At 47.0% G+C, this 11,232-nt stretch overlaps 1 protein-coding gene across 1 annotated transcript in view; it reads right to left on the bottom strand.

The window, feature by feature from the left end:
• Nucleotides 1–8,145: 8,145 nt before the first annotated feature.
• The window catches only part of odad2 (outer dynein arm docking complex subunit 2), a 37,275-nt gene continuing 34,188 nt past the window's right edge, over nt 8,146–11,232 (bottom strand). Inside the window, 1 exon segment of the mRNA XM_067252114.1 lies at nt 8,146–8,259. Within this exon segment, the coding sequence (XP_067108215.1) occupies nt 8,146–8,259 (114 nt within the window).

Here is an 11,232-nt window from a genome sequence, read left to right as displayed (position 1 = left end):
TCCCTGCTCACATGTTCCCGTTCTAAAATCCTGAGCTGAAACCACACGAACCGCGGTCGCCTCTCCGCTTTATTCAGCGGCATGAGATTCCATTCCCCGGAATCTGAATATGTCACCCTTCTCATGTTTCCTAGCACACTGCCTCAGCCTGCGAACATAAAGTTAATGTTTTATGCCTGTTCCTCGGCCCGTGCAAGGGGGGTATCGGGGAGAGCGCTGTAGTGTTTTTTTTTCTTCTGTCCGCCACAATTGGGCTCTATACGCACTATGCAGTTTATGTAGTGCATACAATAAAGTTTAGACCAAAGTCACATTAAAAACTTTTATAAAGTACAGAATACATTACCTATATCGTTGGCTTGGTTTTGGTTTCGGGAGCCTCATTTGAATGGCAAGTGTGTGCAGGTGCTATCAAAATGCAAGCCAATCTGATCTGGTCATCGTCGACATTTTATCAAAAGTTCACAATATCGTGTCATTTGATTTTCCTTTTTTGTCATGTTTTGTTTATTGTTTTATACTTTTACATGTTTATACGCTCTTTCAGAAGCTGCATGAACTAATAAATCAACGTCTGAAGAGCTCATTTACCAGCAACAATAACCATTATAAAAGGCCAAGTTTGAAATGACTGCTTTTCTATCTTTGATTCCTTATGGAGACAAATCAATTTACTGAAGTAGCCTGCGCTATAAATCGACTTTCCCAAACTGTTAATTGACAGTGACATTTAGAAAAATGTCACTTTTATAGCTTATAGCTAACCCGCTGATTACCGCTGATGAACCCTCTAATTCACTGTAATTCCACAACTTGTCGAATTTAGGCTGGCTATGAGTCACAGATCTTGAACTTCTCAGCTGTGTTCTTTTGGGGTTTATCCAGGGTAGTGATTCGAAAGTACGTGACTAAGCAGAATTCCCAAATGCAGGTTTAGAGACCCATGTAATTACTGTTTATTTGTGTTTATTTTCATTTAATAGGGGAAGAACTCTTTTTGCAAATAGTTTGAGCTAACACGCTATGAATGACCCACTCATGTAATCACTTTAATGAAGGTTTTGGTTGGTTGGTTTGTTTGCTAAAGTTATATGCTACAGTATATCTCACATTTCTTGCCTTTTTTTATTTTTTTTACTCCTGACTTCCCTTCACCTACTGTGACCCCAGACCTTATCTAAACCATCAGGCTCAGCCAACATATCCCAGCCACTCAGGATATAAAAGGCATAAAGGCCTCTTCAACAACATCTGATTAATCTTAATATACCCATTACCCTTTAAAACCTTTCGGTCTGTCGCGCTCTTTCACTATATCTTTTAAGATGTGTTTTTTCCCCCTGCAGCCTTCTCTTCCTACGGTATTAAAGTATGTCTGTGCTGTATTAACGGATTTTGAACAGACAACTTCCTAGCATGAATCTTGAAGACTTCAATAGAGGAAGCATAGTGAGTATATAAAGGTTGCGATTGTGGAGACTGGTACAGGCATGCAGAAATATCTATAGAAGTGCTCGGAAGGGTAGCATTGCTACACAGCACAGCAGCCATAGTCCTGTTTTCAGCCCCTGAGGAATACTCAGACCTATCTGTGTAAACTCAGGAAGAAGTTGGAGATTCGGCAAGAGGTCAAGACAGCTTCCTTGTTTCTTTTGTCAACTATCGCAGCGCTATCTCTCTTGCTGTCTGCTTGAGAATGCCCTTGTCTGTGGTTTTAGTACAATTGTCAAAACACACTATGATTCTTGGGACTCTATGAGCTACAACTCTCTCTATATCTAAACAGAATGGATCCTCTGAGACACATCCTGGTGACCTGAACCCATTGACCGAACACAAGCTTCATACAATCTTCAGATTGCACAACATACATATTTTAGGCTTTGGGTTTCAGTCTCTCTAGAGCTGTGATAGACAATGTTGACTTACAAAGACATGTTATTTCAGTTTTTTATCAGCAATGCCAAGCAGATAAAGGTAACACAGTGTAACCTAGGTACAGCAAGATGTTACAGTATTGTTAACTCTCTAGGATGGGATTTCTCTGTGGTAGTTCATCAACCACAGTGATTTAGCTCACTGGAACAAAGGCCTATGTTTGTTGTTGTTCTCTGATTGGCTCATTCATCTGCCACTCATCCCCTCCACATGCAGAGAAATGAATCTCTCTGTGGTTTGGCCAAGAGGGAGTGAGGAGTGTTTGCTATTACGCTTTTATTTCTCCACATTCATTACATTCATGTTTTCCCCTGGAACAACAGACCTCAGATTTAACACAAACTGCAGCTCTAACTGCATTTGCTTAAAGAGACAATTAAGTGTTTATGTGTTAAAAATAAAACACCCCTCACAGGACAGACGCAGAAAGCCCTGGGAGGAGCCCGGTAAAGATGTTTTACACCGCGCGACGAAGGAGCAGACAGGCATACTGCTGTCTGTTGCGTCTCACCTTATTTCACACACTTATCGTGAATTTAGAAAGCAGATGGGTCACGTCATTGACGTGAACAAAAAATCACCCATTTCTATCGGGGATATAATCCGTCATTCAATGTGTTTTTGGACATTTGGGCCATTATGTGAAATTACTATTACGTCAACACCTCAACAGCAGTAAAATCAAAATCTTTAAACCCCCAGGCTCTGCTCTTCCCCCGGTGTCCTATTCTATTCTCCATTTACACTGAAATTTTCACACCAGAATGGGCTTTAATTTGTCCATGTAAACTAAGAGCTTCATAGCAGAGGCCACTTTGGAAGCCACAAACATTTGTTCAAATCATTGCATCCTTTTCGTGGAAAATGTGAACGTCTAATGGTTGTGGAACAACTGCTGTTGTAAAACTGTTCTGAAAAGGATTCATTAGCATTTTCGTAATGACTTGCGACATTAGGGATTCGAATCAGAGGTTTGAATATGAACGGTCTTTCCTCAAAGAAGTTGAACAAGAGTTTGAACTAGAGTTTGAAATGGAGAGTAGATGAGGTGAGAGTTTTAGGGGATAATTGTAATTGTGTGGACACCCTAATTCCATCCCATCACTCCTGGCCTCATATATGGCATGGCTGTCTAAAAATACACATATTTCTCATTAATGAGTCGTCATTACTCCATTGGGAGCAGATGCCAGGTACCTCTTTAGTTAGGATAAAGACAGATGTTTTTCATATTATAAATGTTTGTTCATACGTATTACTACATAGTTGGAATTACATATTGGAATTCCTCAGTTATTAATCACAGGCTCCATAATTCTTTGCCTCATTTGTCTTTTTGGAGTGGGCGGTGGAGTACGTCTGGAGTGTTTGGGAGTGCTTGGGTATGCTGACAGCGGAGGTCTGGGCCTTCGCTCGGTGTGATGCACAGCGTGAAGGGGAGTGGACACTCATTAACGTCAGCATCCGAGCAGGAGAAACGCAGCCAACGGAATGAGGGCTCGGGGAGAGCGTGATGCGACGGGCGGGTGATGTAACAGCACCAAGGTGGAAGCTGATTGAACACACCGACAGGTTGAACGACAGCAATGAATCGCTTCTCGTGTCAATTCCAGGTAAGATCGAATGTTGGCCTTTGACGTCGTCTCCAAACAGCACCGTCGCTTAAGCGTTGAAAAGGGATAGAGAAGCACCAACCTTGATATGCGTGTCCAGTTGGATTTCGTCTCTCTTAATACCTTGCTGTTGATCTGTTGATTTGGTGCTAGCCGGACTCGAAAGCACATGTCTTCCTGTCCGATCCAGAGTTGTGATAGCTTGCTGAGATCTCCACTGATGAAACCTCGAGGATAATATCATTGTTGGTGGATTGCCACGGGGGAGCTTTCACGTTGGTTCTGAACCCAAAGGGGAAAAACCTGGCCGGCTTATGGCTCACAGCTGGGCTGGAGTGCGTTGGTGCCAATTCTTCCCTGCTGTCTGTGGAGCGAGGAGCTGGACGGGCGAGCGTCTTCCACAGAAAAGATCTCAGTCTGCGAGCGAGTCTGTGGAGAAGCCTGCAGTATCGTCTAGACACGATACACACACTAGACGGCTGCTTTTCGAGTATTCTGAGGTGCGTCTCTGGAAGTATTCATTGCACATCCTTGATAAAGAGCTTTAGAGTGTATCCCCTAGTACTGTCGAGTACTACTGTACTAGATAGCCCTACTGTGTAACCCAGTAACAGTATGTTCTTTCTCCCAGTGAGCCACTGCAATTCCAACCGCCGGGGCAAAAGTTCAATGATGTGATCACAGTGAAAATGACACTTTTACTGACAAGACACCCCAGGTAACGGCTGAGGGATCATTCTTTTATACGTATCGCCCCCTCATTTCCTAATGCACTCAGCTTCTCTGGTCTGCTTTGTTATAGGTAGGTTATCCTTCTGGGGTTGGTCCTCAACAGCCTGTAAAGCATACACGCAAAAGCCTCAGCTGTCTTTACCAATGTAGGTATTATTAATATTTCGGAGGCCTTTATGGACACGTAACTCTTAGGGGCCTGAAACATGACCCAGACGTTGTGGTATTTGCTCACTCATTGCTCTGTTTATTTATTGTCCGGCCTGCTAGTTATTTACACTTTATGGATGAGAATGTCAGGATTAATTAAGGGCAATGAAACCGCCTTAAAAAAATTTTTTTCTTTAAAACCACTCTGTAACGCAAGTGCCATGACAAGAGAGTTGTAACCATTTAATAAATACAAATGTTTGAAGGAGTAGTGGAGAGTGAGGGCGCATGACCCCGCTGCGGGCTGGGGCAAGGAAACTGACGCAGCGCTCGTCGGGCCGCAGTGAAAACTGCAGGAGAGCGCGACACGCTATGCTTTACACGCGACGCGCTACGCGCAGGCTCAGCAGGCCCAGCGGTGTGAGCGGCCTGTAATGATATAAAAGCTCATTTCCAGATTGAAAACAGAAGCCGTGTTCACTCTCTGCCCTGGCTACCGGCATTAGCGCTGCCGCCGGGTTGGGAGTGACTCTGAGAGGCCCTTGTTTCTGGTGCGTGTTTTTAATGGCCGCGTCTCAGGCAAACGCTACGCAGCAGCTTGCTTGGGAGTTTTATATTGAAATGGCACTTTTTCTCTGAAGGGGACAGAAAGCCACTTCTGATATTTGGAATGAGCTTTTACAGTTCATTAGCTTCTCTATGAAATATTTTTGCTCATTGCCTGGGGAGATGTGGTGATTTTGAAATTATTAAAAAAAACTTCAGAAGGGGAGCTCCAAAACTTAAAACAATTGAGCCAGTATCACAATATTTCTGCCTGGATTTTTACAGTAGACACAGTGAGCCCATAAAACAATCACCAGTGAGAAAGTACTTTCTGTTCCACCAAACTGAGAACAACACACTATGAGTAAATATCCAGACCCACCATTAAGTCTCATGTGACATCCTAATTAAACCCCTTGGCCCATAGGTCGTGTCCGTCCGACTGATCTATGGCGAGAATCGTTCACCCGAGATTGCACGGTTGAAGGACGGCTCGGCTGTTGTGAGGCACCGGTTTAACAAACACCGGGGTGTGTCACGACTTTTGAAGCCAACACACTTCCTCTGAGAGGAACGTCGTGGACGAGGGATATCCCTTCCCTATTCCGGGCCCCTGGACGACGACGCCATGAGAAGGGATGGGATCTCCGCCGGGCGCTGGACAATGAGGTAGGGACCCGGACGTAATTGCTGCCTCTGCCGAGGCGTGGAGACACAACCTCTAATTTCCCGTGAATAATGTCCCGGGGCCGGCGGACCGGCCACAGAAAGTGGCAGTTTCCTTTCTCAGAAGGATTGTGGCTCTGCTAATACACTCTGAACTGTGGCTTTATGACCAATGGGCCAGAGGACTGCAACTCAGAGAGACTGGTCTCACTGTTTCCTCCCTGAAGCTTCCCAAACAGGCGTTGGAAACTCGAGCAATATTTCTTTATGGTAACAAGAGGCTTTAAAATGGTAAATCAATGGTCATCCAGATCAGAGCACCAGTTGGAAAGACATTGCGAAGAAGAGGGATATATCTTTCTCTTTTTAAGCTCTGTGGATAATGCTAAGCATGTTGAACTCCCAGGCTGTGCCTCTCCTTTCCTTTCATCCTCTCTCTCTCTCTCTCTCTCTTTTCTCTCTCTCTGTCTGTCTCTCTCTCTCTCTGTCCCTCTGACTGCTAAAACATGGAGTGCCTTGCACATCTCATAAATTCCTCTTCTTCAGTGGCACATGCAACATTTGTTTAATGATGTTAGCTATGCATATCCTTCCAGTCAGCAACCTCCAAATGGAGAGGGAGGGAGTGGCGAGAGACAGAGAAAGTGAGACAGAGTGAACTAATGATAACGGATTTCTCTTTGCTTGTTTAAGTTAGCTCTACCAAATGCTTTTCATTTAAACATTTCCTAAAAATCTGTTTTCAGACAGGGCATGTTTTTGAGGTTGTAATGCGTGTTCGCATGGAACGAGAGTGCCATTAATCACCCGAGATTTATTTGGTTTGAATTGCTCAAAGACAATGCCTTGCCTCAGTCCAGCTTCGACTTGCTTTCTTGGAAGGATTTGTCCACTCAAAGTAATCAAAGTTAAAGTTCACCCCCCCCCCTCTCCATGCTCCTGCAGTAACCCTCAGTGGCAGCTGGGAATGCTTAAACATCTGAGGTTGATGAAGATCTCTGTCCACATATTTTGATGTTTTGCTAATTCTCCTGGGCAGATATTAATGGGGAAAAGTCCATTGAGTTCTAAAGAGGCTGTCTCTGGGAGTGGCCCCGAGGCCTGGACTGAGGAGCAGACAGGCGTACAGGCAGACGGACAGACAGACGGACAGACAGACGGACAGACAGACGGACAGACAGACGGACAGAAGGTGGGCCAGTTCAGCATTGCATGCAGCTTGCTCGGTGAAACAATGGAAACTGACATGGCCTGTTTGGACTGGACACACTGGACACCAAACACGCTCTGCAGATTTCTGACACAGTCTACACACACAGCACTAGTCTAGACATCTATTTCCATCTATTTACACATTCATGTAATCATTTGCAGAAAAAAAAGGATTCTGGGTATTGTTGTCCAGATGCCATACCGGTGTTTCAGGTCTGAGGTGGTCCCCTTGCCCACAAACTGTTATTTGTTTAGCTCGTTTTACAGACAAAAATAATGAGGACATTTTGAAAATATATTGTTATCATTATTTATAATGAGTAACTCTACCCATAATGCAACAGAAACACATATTAAGTCAATTGGGACTAATAAGGAAAATGCTCATACCAATTACATGTTTAAATTCATATTCACCCACATATGTTTTTTCCAACCAACATTCTATTGTATTTCCCAAAGTTACGATCAAATCCTGCCCATTTACGTCAACGTTGATTGAATTTATAACTATTGTTTCACATTTACTAGAATATCTTGAACGCGGACAAACAGAAACTCAACCAATAGATACAGTAATGACCGAGATGAACAACAAGTCATTATTACGTTTGTCTGTCTGCCTAGTGGAAGGTAGTGTGTGTGTGTGTGTGCGCGTGTCTGTGTTTTGCGCTTTGTTCGTGTATTTCCCCATGTTGGCTTGACCTGAGGAGCTAACACAGCCAGATGTGGGGCCTGCTTAGGTATCAGTGTCTCTGGTGGATTACATAAGGAATGTAACTGGAGTGGAGGGTGCACTGCTTAGCTCTCAGGAAAGTGCCGAGGCACAGGGAGACGCAGAGAGGAGAGGGAAGTGTTTAATTGGTATTTTCAAATCAGGCACCGCAAAGCGACCAAAACCCAGCGCAGAGTCTGGCTCCAGTTTGGATTATTTCGCCTAAACGAAATAATCGTTTCGGATTCAGGCGGAGGGAAAGAGAGAAAGGCTTCCTGCTATGGCTGAGGAGGAGCAGAAGATAAATATCCAGGCATCACTCACCACTCTGGGTTTGATTAGAATCCCTGTTATTGTGTAGAAGGGGGACGGCAGAGGGGAGAGAGTGTGGGCACGTTGGCTGGCCTAGATCTGTGCCCACACTATATCGTGGGGGGGGTGGTGGGGTGGGGGTGGGGGGGGGGGGGGGGTGGTGAAGAGGTCGACCTCAGGTCACAGAGAAATGAGAGGGAGGGGGACTGGGGCTGGAGAAGGTGGTGGGGTGTGTGTGTGTGTTCCTGCTTCCTGGTGCTGTTAACCGTATCGGGCCTTCTCATTGGCCATGGCCAGACGACGGATGTTAGCCACGCAGCCGGCCGCTGCTTCCTGGAGAGCCTCGTCAGTAGAGCCCATCATACCCATGAGGAGCTGGAGGGAGGGGGGGGGGGGGGGGGAGGGAGAAGGAGGGCGGACAGGAAGAGGGAGAGAAGGATGAAGAGGACAAGGAGAGAAAAAGGCGGACAAAACAGAACGAGAAAAGGGAGAGGGAGAGAGGAGAGACGAAAAGAGAGAGAGAAAAAGAGGGAATAATCTATTAGAGCAATTATCATACTGTTATTACGTCCATCCTAACACACACACACACACACAATGTTGCTTAGGACATCTGTGTAGCCATTCAATGGTGATGAGAGTGAATTTTACAGTATCAATGATGAGGATGTGTGTGTATGAACGTGTGTGTGTGTGCGGGCGACAGAGTGCGTGTCAGCGAGCTTTGTGTGGGTCCTATTTTAACGGCGCTAACCATGCTGGGGACCGGAGCTCGAGCCCCAGGCACATGCCTGTGGACGTTCGCTCAGATGAAAGTGCCTGTCAAGCAGGCAGCCTAGACATTAAAAACCTGGGCACGAACCACAGCACTTGACAGAGTTCCACTAGTCAAAGGTCAGATTATATCCGACTATTACTGGGCTTGTATAATGGATCCATTTGATCTCATTACAGATCACGGTTTTACCCCATTTCCAGAAAATCCCTTCTTTGGGGGAGGCATTCCGGGTTCCGTAAAATAATGCATTAAACTGCTTTTATTGTGCTGAGAGAGTTACTTATTATGCTGCCACACCATGTCGACTTGCAGACAAGCCTGCCAAGTACATACTGTGGTAGGGACAATCTAGGCCACTATGGTATCTTTGTTTGTTTTGATCGCGAGCGACTTAATCCAGCATCGCATTTGTGGGCGGATGTACTTCCGAATGGAAGCACAACACTTTGGCTCGATGGATGTTCTAAATGTGCTCGCCGTGCGCTCCTTCCGCTGGATCTAAAACGGTGCGCCGCGGAGAGCTCTCGGGCCCCCGGCTTCCAACCAGCCCCAAGACTTTGCCGGTTTCACGTCGACGCCGAAACGTAGGGAAGACGAAATCTCTGAGCGCACCAGCCGGCAGCCCTTCGTCTCCTACACAACGAATGAAATCCAGTTTACGCCATCCAATGGCAACAGAGTCTCGTGTGAGAGTCATGCGGTAGAAATGCATGAACAAGTCTGTTTCAAGGGCTTCTGTGGGTTGTTAAAAAAAAGGCTTTTTTTTGTGGAGCTACACAGTGTGTTAAACCAAGCTTGGGCGGTGTTTAAACAGCCTGCTGACTTTGTCCTTCTGTATTGGTGCTGAAATGACACATCCTTGGTGATCCTTTAAGAGGCGCAGAAAACAATATCGACACCGTGCTCGACTCACAAAGGAAATGAACCTAAGACCTTGGGCAAACCCTCTTTAGCACCTAAATCCCCCATTGACAAGATTCAGATCTATTTCATTAGGCAGTGGGCCTCCCAACCCAGTTCCCTATTATTCTGTCTGGCTCACAGCCCCCCCCCAGCCCCCCCACCCTGTCTCTTTTCATCTCTTAAACCCCCCCCCCCCCCCCCACCTCTGTTTTATTCACCCACACCCACACTCCGGTACTCTCGGCTAACAAGCAGTGACATCCACGTCTATAACGTCCATTAACAGGGCAAACATCTACCGTATCGCTGACATCCCATCCAAGAGTGGGAGCGCTGGGCCTCGTCACTCAATACCAGCCCTGAAAGGCCCTCGCAGCCCTACTGTAGGTTCACTCTCCTCCCGTAGGCTCCCTATCTGCATGCATGCCTGGCCCCTGACAATTAGCAGTCACAGAGGTGCGCTGGTTTCGGTCTCCTTCGTTCCCCCCGCCCCCCTGTTTATCGTTGCCTTCATAATGCATGTCGGTGTGAAGCAGGGGTTGAACTCTGACACGGCCCGTGTAACATGCTAACTTAAAAGGCGGCCCGGGCACGTTTGTGTGGTTAGCCCAGCGCCTCAGACCGAGCAGAAAGAGGGAGAAGACATTCCGGAATGTTCTGGTCAAAGATAAACAGTGAAAGGAAAACAGATGAAAGATGAGGCTCGGGTCTTGTCTCGGCGTAAGCGGCGGGGACGTGCCCTGGGCCGAAACGGTCGGCCCCTCGAAGAAAAAAAAAAGCTGAGAAAATAACACGATCCCGGTCCTGCTGTCGTACGAGGAGAAACAAAACAAGGATGTTGGCCGATGGGGCTGTTAGCTTTTCCCAGTGCGCGAATGTCCAGTTTCACTGAAGACCTTTATGCGGCGCGGTATGTCGGTTCTCATACTGGGGTTTTTAAATAGCATCCAAAACACCTCTGAATAGCCAAAGTCATATCCACAGGCTCCAGAAAACATGCAGCCTGCTCGGACAAGTGTCTTTTGTGAAAAGAGAGGATGCCTGAGAGGTGCCAGAGGCATGGTTTTGGCCAACCTCAGAGTATGTTATTCAGACCTGGCCAAATAAGGTCTCCCCTAGCGCAAAGCTAGGCTAAGATAAGCGTGTCTCTCTCTTCCACCCCCATCCCCCCCATCCCCCCCCCCCCCGCCCCCTCCTCTCTCTCTCTCTCTCTCTCTCTCTCTGCTCTCTTCCCCCTCCCAGCTGGGATCTCAAAAGACTATAATACGCCGCTTGTTAAGATATTCCCCCGACCGTGGTAACACAAACTCCCGCCTCCCTCCTCCTCGATGAGGAGCCTGAGGTTTTTGCTGTGCATGTCTGAGGGACTACCAGTCCTGACCTCCGCGAAGGGAACGGGGGGGGAGAGAGAACCAGGAACACCCCCCTTCCAGCCGTGCGTTTCTGGCCGTGGGGTGAGGGGGTTGGTGGTGGTGGTGCCGGGGGGCTGCTGCACATCGTTGCCTACATGCACACATCCCCGTCACACGTGGAGGTGTCACGGTGTTAAGTGCGCTGGTTCGGGGGCTGCCGCTTCCTGTGCGCGAGTCTGGGTTTGAGATCGCAGCGAAAGCGCCCCAGCCTGGGCCTGAGAGCCATTCCAACCCCCCCGCCCCCCCTCCCCCCCG

The sequence above is a fragment of the Osmerus mordax genome, chromosome 15 (genome assembly GCF_038355195.1).
Source record: "Osmerus mordax isolate fOsmMor3 chromosome 15, fOsmMor3.pri, whole genome shotgun sequence".
NCBI lineage: Eukaryota > Metazoa > Chordata > Actinopteri > Osmeriformes > Osmeridae > Osmerus > Osmerus mordax.
This window is presented reverse-complemented; position numbering and strand designations above follow the sequence as displayed.